At 58.6% G+C, this 19,270-nt stretch overlaps 1 protein-coding gene, 1 long non-coding RNA gene and 1 pseudogene across 4 annotated transcripts; 1 reads left to right on the top strand and 2 right to left on the bottom strand.

Moving 5' to 3' along the window:
- The first annotated feature begins 813 nt into the window (after positions 1 to 813).
- Positions 814 to 5,466, top strand: LOC129526704 (ATP synthase F(0) complex subunit C1, mitochondrial-like; annotated as a pseudogene).
- Positions 5,467 to 7,844: 2,378 nt separating this feature from the next.
- On the bottom strand, positions 7,845 to 10,321 carry LOC129526703 (uncharacterized). The gene is made up of 2 exons (XR_008671432.2): positions 9,643 to 10,321; positions 7,845 to 9,194 (listed from the first exon to the last, which is right to left on the bottom strand). It is a non-coding gene; the product is annotated as an uncharacterized lncRNA (long non-coding RNA).
- Positions 10,322 to 11,996: 1,675 nt separating this feature from the next.
- TMEM121 (transmembrane protein 121) lies at positions 11,997 to 15,633 on the bottom strand. Of its 3 annotated transcripts, none has more exons than XM_031001713.3 (2): positions 15,532 to 15,633; positions 11,997 to 13,457 (listed from the first exon to the last, which is right to left on the bottom strand). In XM_031001713.3, the coding sequence occupies exon 2, from the start codon at positions 13,342 to 13,344 to the stop codon at positions 12,388 to 12,390; it is 957 nt and encodes a 318-aa protein (XP_030857573.1). In that variant the 5' UTR covers positions 13,345 to 13,457; positions 15,532 to 15,633; the 3' UTR covers positions 11,997 to 12,387. The 3 variants fall into 3 exon arrangements, with proteins under 3 accessions (XP_030857573.1, XP_030857574.1, XP_030857575.1); XM_031001714.3 differs by lacking the exon at positions 15,532 to 15,633 and adding an exon at positions 14,747 to 15,521; XM_031001715.3 differs by lacking the exon at positions 15,532 to 15,633 and adding an exon at positions 14,292 to 14,740.
- Positions 15,634 to 19,270: the final 3,637 nt, after the last annotated feature.

Genomic DNA, 19,270 nt, shown 5'->3' with positions numbered 1-19,270 from the left:
AAGTCGGTGCGATTCTTACCCCTTATCCACCACCTGCTCTTCCATTAAAACTTTTTCCTTCTTTTCAAAATTTTTTACATTTTCCCTTTTTTTCTAATACGCTTCAATTTTAATTTAATTGTGACTAGGTACAGGTTTTCCTCATATCATCTTTTGGATTTCCGTGGCGTCTTTCATCCCTAATGTTTGAAAATCCCTCTCACCTTTTCACCTTTTTCTTCTGCTCTGTCCTCCCACCCACTTCTCTCCTCACAGTCCCTGTCCTTCTTCCTGCATGCTGGCCACTCTGCCAGGATTCCTTCCCCTCGTCTGTCACTTCGCAGATTGTTTTCCTCGGCTGCGTCCGTCCCACTGAATTTCAGTTACCACATTTTTCTCAATCATTATTTTGATACCTGATATTCCTACTTAGTTCTTTGTGCTCCCTGTTATTGCTTTCTCCCTGTTATTGCTAATATCTTTCCTTAATTCTTCAAGGATGTTACCGCATTTGTCTTTAATTCTTTGCCCAGAGGGTCTCATACTCCTGCTGCACACAAGTCATGCTGTGGAGGGTGCTGTTTTTCCTTCAGGTGCTCTGCTCTCCAGGCGTCTTGTTACTTTGGCCTGGGAGGGCATGTCCCCCAGAGGGGCTCAGTTCCTCTGTCTTGTGGTGTGGCCTGGGGAAGTGCTGAAGGCCGCAGCCTGGTCTGGGTGGGTCCTGGCAAGCTGTGGAGAGAGGAAGAGGGAGCAGAGAGGCCTCATCACCCTGGCTCAGCCGGTGAGCCGTCCTATTTCTTGCCCCACCACCAGGCTGCCCTCTAGCCAGGCTTCACCTTCCAGTCTCCATGATGGAGAAGGCTGGAGGCGGTGGTCTCCACAGTTGCAGCCCAGCCCTGGAGACGTGGACGGAGTGGGCAGGTGAGGGAACGGGAATGCGGCGGGTGTGCTCCAACTGGGATTTTCCATGGAAGGTCTATCTCCAAAGGAACTAGAGGTGAGAGTGGGATGAGTGGGATGTGGAAACCGCGAGGGTCAGCGCAGGAACCTGAGGCTGTCAGCATCCGAGCTTTGCAGCCCAAGACCCAGCAAGGCGAGGGTCCGGCACAGAGGGAAGCTGTGTGGACCCAGCCGCCTCCGGAGGAGCAATGATCTTGGGAAAGTTGTCAGAAGCCAGATGGAATCAAAATGAGAAAAAAAAAATCTCACAAACAGAGCAGAAAGGAGACGGGCAGAGAGGGGTCAGGAAGGGAGAACCAAGGTGCCCTGCAGCCTGATGAGGCCCACGGAGCCGCGTTGGCCCACAGGTTCCCCAACTCCTCCGCACAGGGTTGCCACCACCAGGAAGCATCCAAAGGATGCCAGCGGCAGAGGCCCAGCTGCCCCCACCAAGTTTCGCCAAGAAAAGGTCAGTCACGAGAGCAGAAGGCAGGGAAATGGTTCCCGAGGGTTCCCTCTGCCTCCCCGGGGCCTCCACCACAATCTGCAGCCCTCACCCCACATGGGGCCAAGACAGCATCCAGCCTGCCCAGGGCTCTGCAGCCCTAAGCATTTGCCGCTGGAATCAATATGTCTTCCTATAAATACAGGTTCTCCAGGGTGATTTTTTTCATTTTTTTGAGACAGGGTCTTGCTCTGTCACCCAGACTGGAGTGCAGTGGTGCAATCATAGCTCATTCCAGCCTCCACCTCCTGGGCTCAAGGTATCCTCCCACCTCAGCCTCCCAAGTACCTGGGACTACAGGTGCACACCACTATGCCCTGCTAAGTTTTAAAATTTTTTGTAGTGACAAGGTATTGCCATGCTGCCCAGGCTGGTCTGGAACTCCTGGGATCAAGCGATCCTCCTGCCTCAGCCTCCCAAAGTGCTGGAATTATAGGCGCGAGCCACCACACCTGGCCCAGAGTTGATTTTTTTTGTTTGTGTTTTGTTTTTGAGACAGAGCCTCACTCTTGTCGCCCAGGCTGGAGTACAGTGGCGCGATCTCGGCTCACTGCAACCTCTGCCTCCTGGGTTCAAGTGATTCTCCTGCCTCAGACTCCCGAGTAGCTGGGACTACAGACGTATGTCACCACGCCTGGCTAATTTTTATATTTTTAGTAGAGATGGGGTTTCACCATGTTGGCCAGGCTGGTCTTGAACCCCTGACCTCAGGTGATCCGCCTGCCTCGGCCTCCCAAAGTGCTGGGATTACAGGCGTGAGCCACCACCCCCGGCCCAGACTTGATTTTTTATTAACTTTCTTTGCTCCTGGCAGGACCAAAGGCCCTCATATTCTGTTTCTCAAAGTGGGCTCTGTGTGCATAAATGCATGGACATCATTTTACGTAGATTCTTTCTATATTATGTATCATAAAATTTTAACAGAAAAATGTATTATCAAATCACCTAAAAGCGCCAGGTGTGGTGGCTCACGCCTGTAATCCCAGCACTTTGGGAGGCCGAGGCTGGTGGATCACGAGGTCAGGAGATTGAGACCATCCTGGCTAACACGGTGAAACCCCATCTCTACTAAAAATACAAAAAATTAGCCGAGTGTGGTGGCATGTGCCTGTACTCCCGGCTACTCAGAAGGCTGAGGCAGGAGAATCGCTTGAACCCAGGAGGCGGAGGTTGCAATGAGCCAAGATCGCACCACTGCACTCCAGCCTGGCGAGAGAGCAAGACTCCGTCTCAAAAAAAAAAACAAAAAAAAATCACTAAAAGCTGTGGAACAAGGAGGACACCTTAACTTATATGAAAACTGATCATCTGGGCCAGTTCTGAAGCTTGTCTCAATCCAGATTTGTCAGAAACTGGATCCAGTGAGCACCATCACCTGCCCCAGACCCAATCAGCCGAGCATGGGGAGAGCAAAGAATTTCGAAGTTTAAAGTGTGCCGTGAAGAACTGCTTTGTGTTGGATAAATAAGTTTAAATTATTTGAAATCTGGATTTTTTATTTCTTTCTTTGTGTTTTGTGTGGGTTTTCTTGAGACAAGGTCTTGCTATGTTGTCCAGGCTGGAGTGCAGTGGCACCATCTCTGCTTGCTGTAGCCTTGACCTCCTGGGCTCAGGTGATCCTCCTGCCTCAGCCTCCTGAGTAGCTGGGACCACAGGCACGCGCCACCATGCCTGGCTAATTTTTAAAATTTTTTTAGAGACAAGGTCTCACTATATTGCCCAGGCTGGTCTCAAACTCCTGGGCTCAAGCAATCCTCCTCCCACCTCAGCCTCCCAAAGTGCTGGGATTGCAGGGGTGAGCCACAGCACCCAGCCCTCAGAAATCTTTTGTAATGCCCAGTGATGTTTGTAATGTGTTGATAACAGACACCAAGTCAGGGTCTCTCGTTCCTGAACACAAGTGGGACAGAGTCCCAGCCTTCTTGTGGCAGATGTCACCGTGAGGCTGGGCCCTGGACAACAGTGTGAGTGAGATAAGCCGGGGAGCTTCAACCGGGCCAGGCTGTCGGGGCCTCAGCCCGAGTGTGACCCAGGGCAAGCCAGGGTCAGTCTGCGATGAGCGTCAAGGTTCAGTGTGGACCTGCGCTCAGGGCCTGGGACTGTGGGAGACACGTCCGTCGGGGACGAGGCCGAAACAAACAGCCCCAAGCGCTCAGTGGCTTCAGCAGCAAAGGGTTGTCTCCTGCTTGGGCTTTGGTGGGGAGGTGGGATCCACTCCAGAGCTCACTCAGGGCCCAGGCTGAGGCAGCCCCGCCTTCCTTAGCCCACCCTGTGCAACCGCAGCCTCTCCGGACGCTGCAACAGGGAGATGCTGCTGGGCCATGGTCAGCCGGGAGGTGACACAGAGCTGATGCAGGTGATGTGGGAGGTGACACAGCTGATGCAGGAGGTTACATGGAGGTGACACACAGATGACACGGGAGGTGACGTGGGAGTTGATACGAACCCACTGGCCAGGCCTTCGCTGCCCAGGCAGGCAGAGGCAAGGGAGCAGATGAGTGTTCAGTGAGCAGAATCGGGCTCGGGTTCTGGTCAGGGGCATCAGCACAGCCTGGGGCTGGGGCAGGCTCAGCCTTTGGCCGCGCAGGGTCCTGTGGGGTCGGGGGGTCGGGGCACCACTGGCAGGTCCGGGTCTCACGGCCGGGTCCCGCGGCTCCCTCCTCAAAGGGACCCAGAGCCGGGCTCCGGAGCCCCCTTGTGGCCATCTGGCGACACTGCAGGCTCCGCTGGCGCGAAGGTCCAGAGGCTCCCGCCTGCCCCAGCCAGGTAGGGTTCTCAGGCCGGTGAGCTTTGTGGGCAGCCTCACCTGCCAGGAATATGTGTGCCCCCTGCCTGCAGGCCAGCCTTGGCCACGGTCCAGTCCCAACATAATATCACTTGGTGAGGCCTACCCTGACCCAAGGCCTGCCTGAGTGGGGTCTCTGTGTGGCCCTGCCCCAACCTCCCTGCATCACACTCCACCCCACGCACCTGTGTGATACCTATCTCCCTCCAGGCGTGGAGCCTCTCCTCCTAGGAGGCATCTCAGAGACGCCCCGGGGGGCCGGGGTCACTCAGGTGCACCCCACAGGTGCAGGTTGCAGGTGGGAGAGCAGCACACAGCTGCTGTGTGGCTCCTGCAGTGGGCCCTGCCTCCCATGCTGTGGATTTGGCATCCGGTACACAGGCCCACCGCGCCTCACCATCCCCTCCAGGCCCACCAGCCATTTCTGTGCAACTTCCCGCAGCAGCCTTGAAAGTGTTCACTGTGGGAACGCAACACAGACCAGCTCTCGAGGAAAGCACCCCCTGGGGCGGATACTCATGAGGGCGGGAGAAAGCTTTCCTCAAGGCTCACGCACTTTGAAACACGTTTCCGATGATCTCCACATTCAGCTTATTTCATAAGCAATGAGTAAAAGTGAGTCGGTCACCTTAGGTCACCTTCAGCCGGGTGAGTGCTGTGGGCCCGCAGGTGCTGCAGGGCAGTGGGAGTGCAGACAGAAAATGCAGACCCCCGGGCATTACTCACCTCTCCAGCTCTGGTCCGCTGTTGTACCAGGGGTCTAATCAGGCTGTGTCTGTCTCCTTCTTGAACAGCCCAGAAAATTCATCTGAACAGCCTTCCTACAGCCGCTCCCCACACCAGGTGGCCAGGTGGGAGTTCCAGACCAGAGCTGTCTCCCGGGATGTCGACACAGCAGCCACGTTGATTGGTGTTGGGGCAGCCCCTGTCGGTGTGGCTGGCTTCGGGCCTGGCATTGGAACGGTGTCTGGCAGCTTGTTGGCTATGCCGGGAATCTGTTTCTCGGGCAGCAGCTCATCTCCGATGCCATTCTGGGCTTTGCTGTGTCTGAGGCCATGGGGCTGTTCTGTTTGGTGGTCATCTTCCTCATCCTCGCCACGTGGGGCTCCACAGGGGTCACCTGCCTGTCCCTGCTGCCCGTCCCTACTCCACGCCATTCCTGGTGATGGGGTATGCTAATTTTTACCATTAAACACACGTTTCTCTCAAAAAAAATTCTCCCCCACATAAATTTTACTACGAAGACCTGAACCATGGGCCGGTGCTCATCCATATCAAATTTCAGCAGTCAATGGCTTCCGTCGTCGTGAGTTTTCCTTCTCGGCCATTATGACCATCAAGGGCGACTCTGTTTTGTAAAATGTTGCAGCATTGCACTTTGTCCAGAGGATTTGCCAGCAGCAGGTGTGAGTGAGGAGGTGGCCCCTGGGGCTCTCTCACTGCTGGGCAGGATGCAGGTTTGGGCAACGCTTGGGAGGAAAACACTGAAAAGTCCAGTAAAGTTACCGAGGTGCAGCAACACAGGAGGGCTCCCCTTCTTTCTCGCCTGGGCATGCGGCACCCAAAGGCAGGTCCCTCTTCCTGGCTCCCTGGCAGCTCAGGGCACTGGCATGTCTAAGTTCTGAGCAGCAGAGTGTGGGCAGGTGCCTCGTGCCAGCTCCTGAGCCCCATCCCAAAGAGACCCCAAAAGCATGCCTCGTCAACCTCCTCCACCCTGGCTGTGCTGCAGCTGAGCCCTGATGGTGCAGCCTGACCTGTGAGAGCAAGACCCACACCCAGGACCCAGGGGCCACGAGTAGGAGGGATCTGTGTCCTGGCAGCCTGGACCACTGCCCAGACTCACCCAGGAGGGAAATGAATGTGTACGTTGACAAACACCACCATCATCCGAGCCTGGGCTATGGCTTGAGTGTCCCCTCCAAAATTCGTATGGAAATTTAATTGCCACTATGGCAATATTAAGAGGTGGGGAGCTGGGCGCGGTGACTCACACCTGTAATCCCAGCACTTTGGGAGGCCAAGGCGGGCAGATCACTTGAGGTCAGGAGCTCAAGACCAGCCTGGCCAACATGGCAAAACCCTGTCTCTACTAAAAAAAAATACAAAAAATTAGCCAGGTGATGGCAGGCGCCTGTAATCCCAGCTACTTGGGAGGCTGAGGCAGGAGAATTGCTTGAACCCGGGAGGCAGAGATTGCAGTGAGTCAAGATCGCGCCACTGCACTCCAGCCTGGCGACAGAGCAAGGCTCCATCTCAGGCCGGGCGTGGTAGCTCATGCCTGTAATCCCAGCACTTTGGGAGGCCGAGGCGGGTGGATCACGAGGTCAGGAGATCGAGACCATCCTGGCTAACACGGTGAAACCCCATCTCTACTAAAAATACAAAAAAAAAAAAATTAGCCGGGCATGGTGGTGGGCGCCTGTAGTCCCAGCTACTCGGGAGGCTGAGGCAGGAGAATGGCATGAACCTGGGAGGCGGAGCTTGCAGTGAGCCAAGATCGCGCCACTGCACTCCAGCCTGGGCAACAGAGCGAGATTCCGTCTCAAAAAAAAAAAAAAAGTGGGGCCATTAAGAGGTGATGAGGCCAGGCGGGTTCCACCCTCGTGGAGGGGTTAACGCCATTATCTTGGGGCGTGTTTACTATCTGCACCGTGGGTGGTTACGACAGCAAGCTGGGCCCTCTCTCTCTCGCACCCTTTCCTGCCCCTGCACCTTCCACCGTGAGCTGGTGCAGCACAAAGGCCCTCGCCAGAGCTGGCACCTCAGTCTTGGACTTCCAGCCTCCAGAACTGTGAGAAATAAATGTCTTTTCTTTGTAAATTAGTTCCCAGCCTGTGGTATTATTACAGCCACACAAAATGGACAGCCTGTTGCATTGAGGATTATGTTTCCACATAAGTTTTGGAGGGGATGCAAATGTTCAAAGCACAGCGGTCACCATGGGTTTTCTTTCTCGGGGGACAGTGTGATGTTAATGCCCCTCCCTTGGCAGCTGCCCCAGCCCTCAGAGGACGGAGTCCATTCCACATCAGCCACGGAGTGAGGAGAGGCGGCACTGTCCCAGGGGAATCTGGGGCCTCGTGCCAAGGCAGGGTGGCGGGGGTGGGCATGGGCCGGGGGCTGCCGTGTGTCTGGCAACACTCCTGCCCACCTCCCCCTCTGTCTTGACCTCCCTCTGGCACCCAGGCCCCTTCCTCCGCCTGCCCCCGTCTGCCTCCCTCTGGTGTTCCCCCCACCTGCCCACTGCCTTTTCTGCCCTCTCCTCACCCACCTCTTGACCCTCTGCACGCTTGGTCCTCACGCCCAGTGCAGCCCTAGCCCTGCTGCTGGGGCCTGCCTGCAGGTCAAGCCCCGAGGACAGAGGCCCTCCCTGACATCCTCTGATTGGGGGGTGTTTTTCCCTTCATCTTTCCCTGGTTAAATGGCAGTTACCTTGTTTTCGCAACAAACGAAGCCACCCACGTTTCAGCCAGGGTGGGAATGTGGCTTTGCAGCCTCTGCCACCGTTCTGCACTGGCAGTGACTCTGATGGCTTTTCCCTCTGGGGTTGCCACTTAGTGCATCTCCGTTATTTTACTGCATAAAACGAATCCAATAATGTTTGGCTTTCTTATTGCTTAAGATAAGTGAGTTCAATTTCGCTAAATTGAGTTTTTATTATTATGAGGCTGTTTTCCTATAGAAAATGTGAGTGTGTTCTGAAAGGAAGATGAAGGGTCGGAAGTTCGAGTATATTTTATCTTTTTGGGTGACTGATCTTCTTGTGTCTGTGATTAGACTCCGACGTCTCTTCCCACAAGCAGGTGGAGGCGGGTCTGACGCAGCTCCCAGCCCTACCGTTCTAAGGGGATGAAGGGGGACACGGTCCCGCTCTCTGCAGTAAAGGAGAGTGGCTGGGGCTTTGGCCAGGGCAGCCCTGGGTAAGCCGAGCTGCAGAACTCCCCAAGGGCTCAGGAGCTGCCAGGCTGTGCTGCTGGAATCACCTAGGAAGAGAATTGTTGACACGTGCTTGGTGAGACAGAGCTGGAGGCTGGGTTGCTGCTGTGCGGGTTAAACTGGACGTTGCTCCGTGTGAGGGGTTAAATATGTGCTGGCGTTGTGTAGAAAGAAATTGATCACCATGATGGCTCTTGTAGGATCAAAGGCAATTTGCAAGCTCACAGCTTTTGCAGAATGTGAACCTGGGCCAAGTTGCAGAGGATTTTTGATGTCACACTGCAGCCTCCTGGGTAATGGCAGAGGGAGGGTGGGCTCCTGCCAGCTGTGTGTGCTGCATCGCCAGGCACTCCCGTTGCCCCCACGGGATTGTAGGCAAGAGGAGCCACAGCTGAAGCTCATGCTGAGAAACAGGGCCCTTTGTCTCAGACCCACGAGTCTCGTGTCTTCTGGGGCATCCATGATACCACGGGCTCACCTGTGGGCAGGCAGCCAGTCATGACACCCATGTCCCCTGCCAGCGGAAGTGTACACATTGTCCTGGAACAAGCTCTGGACCACAGGACCTGAGCAGACACGTTCTGGGGGCTTCTGAGAAGGGTTTTCCTCCCAAGGAGAGGGAGGCACCCAAGGAGGAGCCGTCCCTCCTTCCCTCATTCGGATGACATTTTGAGACAATGTGATGCTCGCTGCTATTGTGGCTCCATCACCAACCCCCCTAGATGGTGAAGAAAGAGGGGCTGAGCCTGGGTCCTCCATGGCCAGGTGACCCTGGAAGGGCTCACCTCAAACTTCCACAGAGAGACCTGACAGTGTCTTCACAGCTACAATCTGCCATGTACTTCACAATTAGAAAAGAGCTCACTCTCATTCATCTAGGGGAGCCAACTGGGCTGGGGCTTTCTTGACGCAGCTTCAGCAGCACCTGAATTCCTGGTGGCGGTGGAGCTATGGTGGGGCATGCGAGCTGCATGGATTCCTGGTGGCCGCAGGGCAGGGAGGTCTCTGCTGGTGTAGAGGCAGACTAGGCCACGAGAGGGAGCAGAGTGCCTGCAGACAGCCCCTTTCTCAGGACAGGACCTCCACTGCCCAATTTCTCTCCCCCACACACGCCTCCCTTCCCAGCCAAACCACACTGGTGCACCCAGCTGCATCTCCGTCCACACCCTGCTCAGCATCCCAGCCCCGCCTCTTCCCTCTGAGCTGCCCACTTCTCCCCCGGGGCCCTTTCTGCTCCCTTTGCTGGTGAGCTGCCCACCACGGCCCTCTCAGGCGCTGACACACCCAGCTCTCTGCCTCCAGGCTGCTGCACCTGCGGGCCTCCCTCGAGGCCAGCTCCCAAGTCTACCCCAAGCCCATCTGAGGAGGCCTCCCTGCTCCTCCCAGGCCCTAACTCCCCAAAGTGTGGCTGTCCCGAGACGTCTCTGCCTGGGTTGGGCACCAGGCCCCAGCACAGGGCCAGCGGGTAGTGGACACGCATCAGGACTCACGTACTCACCAGGAATCAGTGAGGGGACAAGGGAGCTGGCTGGCTTCTCCGTCGAATCTGGCCATTGCAGGACACCTCAGGAAACTCGCAAAGGGCAGGCTGGAGTGCGGCCGGGTCCCCGTCCTGTTCCCAGGGGAGATCACAGAGGCCAGAAACCTCAGGCCGTGAGCCTGACAAAGGCCCCCTGCTTCCCAGCCCTGCCACAGTCGGAGCCACAGCTGCGCCTCGTCGTGGAAACCGGGTGCCAGGCGTGGGCCTGGGCAGGGTGGGGCTTGATGTCTGCTCCAATGCCCTCAGAGTCAGTCGCAGGGGTGATGGGCCATTGAACCAAGTCATAGCGGGTAGAGCCAGGATCCCTGGCCCCACTGGTGAGCGGGGGGACAGCCAGGACTTGGACCTCCACTGCCAGGGATGTGGTGGCAGAGGTAGAGGGCACTGGCCTGTGCCAAGGAGCACGGAGATCAGGGACCACCCCTGAACAGGCCAGGAGGAGTGGGGTGTGTGCAGGGTAAGGTTGCCTGGGGAGGTCTTTGAGCCCCAGGGCCTTCACTGCCCCGAGAGTAGCTAAACTAGGGGAGTAGCTAAACCAGCCACGGCCATCTCACCTCTGACTAGGGGGTGTGGGCTTTCAGCTTTCACAGGCCAAGCTGGACCCAACGCCTCCCAGACTGCAGCCAGCAGGGAAGAGACCATGGGCTTTCAGGAAGGGTCAGAGCAGGATGTCAGGAGCCCAGAGCCCCTCAGCTCCATTCACCCATGGCCACGCTGCCTGTCTGTTCCCATGGGATTTGCTGCAGGTGCCAGAGCCAAGACGACTGTGGGCTCGTCTTCACCCAGGAGACCCTTAAGGCAGGATGGGGCCGGCACTGGCTTCAGCCAGGGGAGGAAACAGGCTCCAGCCCAGACAGGCAGAATGAAGCTCGCCCCTCACCCACTGCCCCCCACTCCAGACCACACCCTCCCAAGAAGGCCCAGGTCCTCCCACTGGCCCACGCAACTCCCGCAGCCCCTCTTCTCTCTCCATGCCAGACCTGGGGCCTTTCCACTGCTGCTCATCACTGCCCCTCCCCGGCCCCCCAGCCCCCTTGATCCTGCAGACCTTCCACTTCCCAACACGATCATTAGTGGTCTGGGCACAGCCCAGAGCAGGGCGCCTCTGACCTCCTACCCAGGCCAGCGCCCTGTGCCCACCCACGGCGCTCGGCGCTTGGAGGGGCTGCTGGGGATATGGTCGGAGGCCGGGGCCAAGGCATGGTTTGAGAGATGGGCAGAGCGCTGGCCACGTCTGACCTGGACAGGGAGGTAGTCCCCCTGCCCGGGACCCTGAGGACAGCAGTCCCGAGGCCAGCTGCCTGGAAGGCAGGCGACTTTCAAAGGCCAGACCCCAGGTGGCCTGGAGCTGGGGTATGAGGACTGTGTGGGGTCGGGGTGCGGCTGGGGCTGCCACCAGCCACGCCCTTAACTGCTGCAGTTCTTGGGAAATGCGCTTGGGGAGGACCCCACTTGAGCAGCCAGCTCCACTCCCCTCGACGGTTTTAGCCCTGGCTGGCTAAACCTTGCCACCTTTGGGCCGTGGAAATGCGGGAAACGAAGGCCCAGGCAGTGAACTGCGCCACGTGAGATGTGTGTGACCATCACCCGCTCATGGAGCGGGCATCCTCAGACAATCCTTTTAGCAGCCTCATAAAGGCCCCCCCCCAAATGCTACGGACCTTCCCAGGCCGGGTGGATACCCAGGGCCACATCACAGGTGCAGGGTCCCAGGTGGAAGGCAGGTGAGAGACCCCTTGCAGATGGGCTTCGGGGCGGGTGCTGCCTGGGCCAGGGGCTGCCAGCTCCCGTGCTGGGGCAAGGCCAGGATGGTAAGGTGGGGCCAGGCTCCGTGCTGCTCCTGGGGCTGCGACCTGGGGCTGCCACATCAACTTGGGAACACCCTGATTCCATCTGGCTGTGGCTGTCCTGGGCTGGAGAAGCCCACAGGGAAGGTGGGTTCCACGGTGGGGGAGAAGGAAACCAGGGATGTGGGAGACACTGTCATGCCTGAGGTTGAGGGGAGCAGGGGCCAGGACACCCAGGGTGCTGGGGGAAGATGGGGGTCAAGGTATCCCAGGAAGAGAATTGGGAACACCGAAGCTGGAGTGGAGGAGCTGTCCCTGGGACAGAGCGGCAGTGGCCCCCAGGAGCTCCTGAGAGCCCCGGAGGAAGTGGAGCGGCCCAGCCTCACCAGCATCCGGCACTTGGACGCCACCATCTCCCCCGCCCTCCACACACCCCTCCTGGCTCCCGGCCCCCGGCCTCCCAGCCTGGCTGGTAAACACAGGGACACAGGAACAGGCAAAGCAGTGCGGCCTTGGATACAAAACTGTAAACACGAGTCTTTAAAATGACAGAGGCCTCCTTGGCCCCAAATCTGAGCCAGAGGCCCCCACCGAAGGAGCAGATCTCCGCCCACACTGCCCTCCCTTCCAACCCGGGCGGCCCAGCAGGCAGGGGCCGGACCACCTCTGCTCTGCTCCGACCCAGGCCTCCCAAACAGAACCACGCGCTGGGGCGGGCTGGTGGAGCGGGGGCTGAGGATCCGCGGTCCGAGAGATTCCTGAGATGAAGAAGCGGCCGCGGGACCCCAGGCACGGGCACTCGAGGCACCTGTCCCTAGGGGAGCCCGCCCCCACCCCATCCCATGCAAACCGCGCGCCCCAAGCCAACCCGGTGTCTCTGCGCCCCAGGGGCGTGTCGGGGGCCGCGCGGGCCCTGTCACGTGTCCAGGGGGTCACGCGTGGGCGAGGACATGTGGGGGCGCCCAGGCGGGCCGTGCAGCGGCGGCGGCGGCGGCACCGAGTTGCGCTGCGGGGGTGGCGGCTGCAGCTCCAGTGCTAGCGCAGGCGGCGGGAAGTCGCGCACCTGGCGGCGGTACTCCAGGAAGGTGCAGGCCTTGGTGGCGAGCGCCACCACGTTTTTGCCGACGAAGATGGCCGAGACACGGCTGTCTCGGAACAGCGCCATGTTGGCGGCGCGCGCAAGCACGGCCACCACATTGACGGTGGCGAGGCTGAGCACCGGGTAGAGCATCATCTTCTGCGGCGCTATGTGCTCGCCCTGCATGCTGACCTCGCTGAGCGCCACGCACGGCAGCACCAGCAGCAGCATGTAGCAGTAGAAGAAGGTGAGGCCCTCGGCCCACAGCGGCAGCCCGGAGCGCGGCGGCTCCCACAGGCTGGCCTGCATGTCCAGCAGGTCCAGCAGGTCCAGCGCCACCCAAAACAGGCGGCCGCGCAGGTCCTCGCGCTTGCGGAAGGTGCGCACGTACTCCATGCGGTCCAGCGCCACGAGCAGCAGGAACAGGCCGGGCACACACACAGACAGCAGCAGCGTCAGCGCCTTGCGCGCCACGGGGTCCGCCGCGCCGCGCCGCGCCGCCTTGTAGTTCTGGAAGATGAAGTAGAGCTTGATCTCCAGCACGAAGATGTAAAGGAACCACAGGATCATGGCGTAGCCGCGCTTGGCCGTGCGCACCTCGGCGCCCACCCACACGGCCACGTAGCGCAGCACCAGCAGGAAGCACACGTCGCCCACCAGCACGATGATGCACACGCCGATCTTGCGCGGGCCCTGGTTCTGCTCCACCAGGTACGCGTCCATGACGGCCATGCTGCCCATGATCACCAGCGTGGTCAGGCACACGTGGCGCCGGTCCGGGGGCGGCAGCACCATGGTCGGCCGCCGGGCCCGGGCCTGGGCGCCCGCGGCCCCCACGCCTGGCGGGACGAGGCCCTGCGGCGCTCAGCCAGTGGTCATGGCGCGGCACGGCCCGGCGAGCTCGAAACCTGGGGAGACCGGAGGAGACAAGATCAGGGTGCGGGTTGGAGCGGCCTCCCCCAACACCCCCCGCCCCCCCCACCCCCACCCCGCGTGCTTCCCACCAGGCGCGGTCTCCGCGCCGGGGCCCCGAGGCATCGCGCACGCCTGCGCCCATGCGCGAACCGGCGGTCGCGAACCACAGCGAGGCCTCCAGAGGGCGCTGCTGCCTCGCCAGAGCACCCGGGCCTCGTTCCCGCCGCCAGGAAGGAAACGGAACGGACGCGTTTTCTGCCCGCCGAGCTCGTTCCCGGAGCCCGGGGGGGTTTGTCACTGCTGGGCCCGCGCCGCCCTCCCTCCTGGCTCCGGCGGCCCGGACCCCACGCCCGCGCTGCTGGCCCCAGGCCGTTTCCGCGGAGTTCCGGGCATACCCTCTCCCCGCCGCCTCACTGGGCAGGGAGGCGGGCCTGCCCCTCCGCTCTTGGAGTACCCAAGGAGGCCCCGGCCCTCCCAGGCTTTCTGATCCCGGACCGAGAGTCACCCAGGTCCCGATGCATCCGTCCCACAAGCCTCTCCGAGCCTCCCCGCCCCTGCCTGGCAGCCCCCACGCCCCTCCTCCCTGCACGGGCAGGCTCGGTCTCCCCTCCTGTCCACCATCCTGGGCGCGTGGCCACTGCCTGCCCTGCTCCCCATGGCTCCGCATTGCCTTGGCGAGGTGTTGTCCCCCACCCTCTGCCCCGGCACAGCCACCCTGCTTTGCTCCTATGCGCCAGGGCGATGCCTGTGGCTGCCCTCGAATCTCGGGAAGCCCGTCCACCAAGGCCCGTCGGGCTTCCACAGGCCCCTGCACCTCTGTCACACACCTGGCACTGGTCCTCATGGCCGTGCTGTCGGAGTCCCCACACCTGGGCCTGTGCACACCTGGGTGACAATGGAGGCCCGCACACCCGCAGCCACCCCAAAGTCACTGACAGGCTTACTCCCAGCCAGCCCCTCACCCCCTCCACAGCCCCAGGCCTGGGGCTCCGTTTACTGCCCTGTCTAGACAAAGGCATAAAATTCAATGTCCCCGTGACAGTCGGGCGCTCGGACTGCCCTGGTGACACCGCAGGCCCCACCAATCCGGGAAAGCGTTGAACTCTGCACTCCCACCCCTGCCCCCACCTAGCACCCGCCGCCCAGGATCCCCACAGCCACACACAGGACACCCCCACCCCTCGGAGCTCTGACAGGTCGCACAGAGGGTGCCTTGAGGGTCCTCAGCCCATGCCCCTGCCTGCAAGCTTCCCCGCGCTCTGGGTCCCACCGGGACACTCACCCGGTTTGCACGTCCACTGGATCTACACGTCTGACCCAGGAAGCCCTCTCTGGGCCCATTCCAGGCCCACCTGGGCCTCCCTTAGCTGCAGCCGCAGCCTGAGAATTTCCTCCCTCTCCGCGCGTGGCGGGGCCAAATAAATAGCGGGGGAGCCACGGCGCCTCTCACCCTTTCCGGCCGTGCCTCCAGCCCCTCCGCCCCACTACGCTGTCGCTCGATCCTCAGTCACTTGGCAGATGCGGGCCGAGGGGCTCTGCGCTGGCGAAGGGACGGACTCCAGCCCCTAGCGGAGCCCCTACCCCGGCAAGCCAGAGCCCGGCCCGGCCGCCTCTCCGTAGGGACCTGGCCCCAGGCCCACCTGTCCTGGGTCTCCTGGGCCCCGGCCGAGGCCCCTCCTCCCCCCACGCCCCGCGGCTCAGACCTGGCACAGACTCTGGGGCCTCCAGGCCCTTCACTGCCCGGGCCCCGCAAGGACCCTCGCCCCATAACCACCCCTCGGAGCCCCCGGGAGGAGGGGCGGGAGGGGGCTGCTGCGCTCCCGCCGCGGGCCGGTGCAGAGCTTGGGCCGCTCCCAGCAGGCTGCGTCTCTGCTTGTCCCCCCGAGGCTTCCCCACGCAGGGCCGGGTCCCCGTCAACCCGCCGGCCCCAGGCCTCACCCCTGCCGCATCGGCCCCCGCCCCACTCCACAGTCCCCACGGCCCAGAGGTGCAGGGTCGCCCAGGCCCGCTGCCCCCTCCGCGGACGCAGCCGCGCACCCAGCCAGTCCCGCCCGCGCCCGCGCCTACCCCGCCGCCCGCAGATGCTGCGCCGCTCCCGGGCCCGCCCGCCCAGCCTCTGCCGCCACTGCCGGGGCCGCGCCGGCTCCTCCCGCCGCGCCCCTCCCCCGCCCGCGCGGCACCGCCCCCGACCCAGAGGCCCCGCCCCGCGCCCCTCGGCCCGCGAGACCCGCCGGACCTGGGGACCTGGGAGCGCGGGGGTCCCGGTGCCCCGCCCCCTCCGCAGCGCCGGTTGCCACGGCGACAGCACCGCGCGGCGGCGCGCGGGACTGGTGGCTCTGGGGAGCGGGGCGCCCTCGTGCACCCCCAGGCCCGGAGTCGCGTCTCCACCGTCCTCACCCACCGCCCAGAATCCCAGGGTTCCGCCCAGTGCCCCCCGCGCCCTGAAACTCCGCTGCCGCCCCCTACAGCGACCCCACTCAGCCGGACAGGCGCCCACCAGCCCAGGAGCTGGCAGGGATGTAGGCGCGGGGCTGGCCTGGCCGCCGGGGCCCTCCGCGCCACCCTCTGTCCTCTTTGGGGAGAAACCCAGCCTTCCCGGGTTTCTTCTCAGGGCAGAGGAAAGGAATGATGAGCGGCCCCCACCTTCTTCTCCAGCCCGTCCAGGAGGCAAGCTAGGGTTTGGGGACTTGGGCTTCATTTTGTCACTGAGGTGGCACTGAGCCCCTCCACCCACATCCTGTCCATCCCGTGTGAGCCAGAGAAGAACCCGAGGGCACCTTCTGCCTGCCTGCCCTCCTTCCCAGAACTGCTGTCACTTCCCTCTGACATAGGAGGAGACTGAGGGTCAGAGAGGTAAAGGGACACCAGATTTGGGGGAAAGGCCAGAATCTGAGGCACCACCCAACTGGTAGTGAACTTCCAGATTCTCTTCCCTTATCCCTGGGCCTGGACTCAACACGGCCTGAAAGCCAGAAGAGGACAGAGAGCTGCAGAAGTTCTCTAGTCCTGGCACAAGGGGAGGAAAGAAAAAGGTCGCCTAAGGCTCCCAGGGTGCAGGAGAATGCCCCGGGGGATGTTTGTTAGGGTTTGGGAGGATGGGTTTTTTTGGTAGTGGTTGTTGTTTTACTCTTCTCCATTCTCTGATGCCCCAGCCCCTAGGTATCCCACCAAAGCCATGACCAAGGCACAGGGTTTACAAGCACCTAAAACGCTGAGGCAGAAGAGCCTTCCTTTCCAGTCCCAGGAGATGTGGTCCCCTGTCGCTGGAGAGATGGTGGGCAGGGAGAAGCAGTAGAAAGCAATCCATGGGCTGGGCGTGGTGGCTCACACCTGTAATTCCAGCACTTTGGGAGGCCGATGCGGGTGGATTACCTGAGGTCAGGAGTTCGAGACCAGCCTGGCCAACATGGAGAAACCCCCCATCTCTACTAAAAATATAAAAATTAGCCAGGCGTGGTGGCACACACCTGTAATCCCAGCTACTCGGGAGGCTGAAGCAGGAGAATAGCTTGAGTCCGGGAGATGGAGGTTGCAGTGAGCCGAGATCTTGCCACTGCACTCCAGCCTGGGCAACAGAGTGAGACTCTGTCTCAAAAAAAAAAAAAAAAAAAAAAAGCAACCCCCATGAAGTTGTGCAAGCTGTGCATGATGTACAAGTCTAAACCCTCATTCACATCCCAAGGCTGAGAACTGAACAAAAGGACAGCCCACTGCCCACGTCCCACACTGGCCACTGGGCAGTGCATACAAAGGACAGATCTGAGTCCCACTGCAAAGGCTTTGAAAACAAAACCGACATGGAAGGCAGGACCCACAGGAGCCTATTTGAACTTGTGGCCTGAAACCAACTAGGTTGATTGCATGATAAAACAAAATGCCAACATTCTCAATGGGATTTAAATAAGACCAGTCTCATAACATAATGTCTAAATGTGCAGGAGATAATCTAAAATTACTCTGCATGTGAAGAACCAGGGAATCCAACCTGCAAGAGAAAAGACAATCAACAGCCACCAATGCCAAGATGACACAAAAACCCTCAACTAATTATCAGCAAATAGAATCAAGCAGCATTAAAAACACACACACACAAATACCCCAACCAAATGGAGGCTATCCCAGAAAGGCAGGGCTGGTTCAACATGTGAAAATAAATTGATGTGATCCACCATATTAGTCTCAAGAAGAAAACCATGTGATCATCTCAATCAATTCAAAGAAAGTATTTGACGGAATTCAACACTCATCCCTGATAAACACTCTCAGCAAACTAGAAAGCAAAGGGAACATGCTTAATCTCATAAAGGGAATCTACAAAAAGCAACAACAAAAACAACAGGCCAGGCATGGTGGCTCACCCCTGCAATCTCAACATTTTGGGAGGCCAGGAGTTCAAGACCAGCCCGGGCAACATGGAGAGATTCCATATCTGTTATTTTTAATTAAAAAAAAATTAGGCCAGGCACTGTGGCTCATGCCTCTAATACCAGCATTTTGGGAGGCCAAGGTGGGCAGATTGCTTGAGCTTGAGTTCAAGACCAGCCTGGGAAACATGGTGAAACCCTGTCTCTACAAAAAATACAAAACAATCTGGCCGGATGTGGTGGCTCACGCCTGTAATCCCAGCACTTTGGGAGGCCAAGGCAGGCAGATCACCTGAGCTCAGGATTTCTATGCCAGCCTGGGCAACATGGCGAAACACCATCTCTACTTAAAACACACACACACACACACATTAGCAGGGTACAGTGACACACACCTGTAATCCCAGCTACTCAGGAGGCTGAGGCATGAGAATCGCTTGAACTTGGGAGGCAGAGGTTGCAGTGAACTGAGATCGCACCACTGCACTCCAGTGTGGGCAACAGAGGAAGACCCTGTCCAAAAAAGAAAAAAAAAAAAAACCTCTGCATCTAATGTGATACTTAATAATGAAGGACTAAATGCTGAGCCCTAAGATCAGGAACAAGGTAAAGATGTCCACTCTATTCACTCCTATTCCACAGTGTACTGGCAGTCCTAACCCATGCAATAAAACCAGAAAAATAAAAGGCATACAGATTAGAAAGGAAGAAATAAAGATGTCCCTATCCATAAATAACATAAAAGTCTATGTCGAAAATCCCAAGAATTTTACCAACAAAAAAGTCAGAATACTAATAAGTGAGTTTTGCAAGGTTGCAGGATGAAAACACAGAACTCAGTCCTGTTTCTATATATTAGCAATGAACACTTGAAAACCAAAATTTTTTAAAGCAATGCTATTTAAAATGGTCCCCCAGTAAATTTATTAGTTTGGTATTAATCTAACAAGACTGGTACAGGATTTGTATACTGAAAACTACCAAATGCTGATAAAAGAAATCAAAGAAGGCCTAAATATGTGAGAGGCATGTTGTGTTCCTGAATTAGAACAAATATAGTTAAGATACCAATTCTCTCCAAAACGACTATGGATTTAATGCAATTTCAATTAAAATTCCTGTCGGAAATTTTATAGGTATAGAAAACCTTGTTCTGAAATGTATATAGAAATGAAAAGCAACTAGTTGCCAAAATAATTCTGAAAAAGAAGGGAAAAAGTTGGAGGGTTCTCACGAATGGATGTTTTTGTTGTTGTTGTTGTTGTTGTTGTTTTTGGTTTTTTTTTTTTTTTTTTGAGACTGAGTCTCGCTCTGTAGCCCAGGCTGGAGTGTAGTGGCGCGATCTTGGCTCACTGGAAGCTCTGCCTCCCGGGTTCACGCCATTCTCCTGCCTCAGCCTCCCGAGTAGCTGGGACTACAGGCGGCCACCACCACGCCCGGCT

The sequence above is a fragment of the Gorilla gorilla genome, chromosome 15, assembly GCF_029281585.2.
Source record: "Gorilla gorilla gorilla isolate KB3781 chromosome 15, NHGRI_mGorGor1-v2.1_pri, whole genome shotgun sequence".
In the NCBI taxonomy this organism is placed as follows: domain Eukaryota; kingdom Metazoa; phylum Chordata; class Mammalia; order Primates; family Hominidae; genus Gorilla; species Gorilla gorilla.
This window is presented reverse-complemented; position numbering and strand designations above follow the sequence as displayed.

Coding starts and splice junctions, on each gene's coding strand:
- TMEM121 (XM_031001713.3), bottom strand. CDS start 13,344: ATGGTGCTGCCGCCCCCGGACCGGCGCCACGTGTGCCTGACCACGCTG.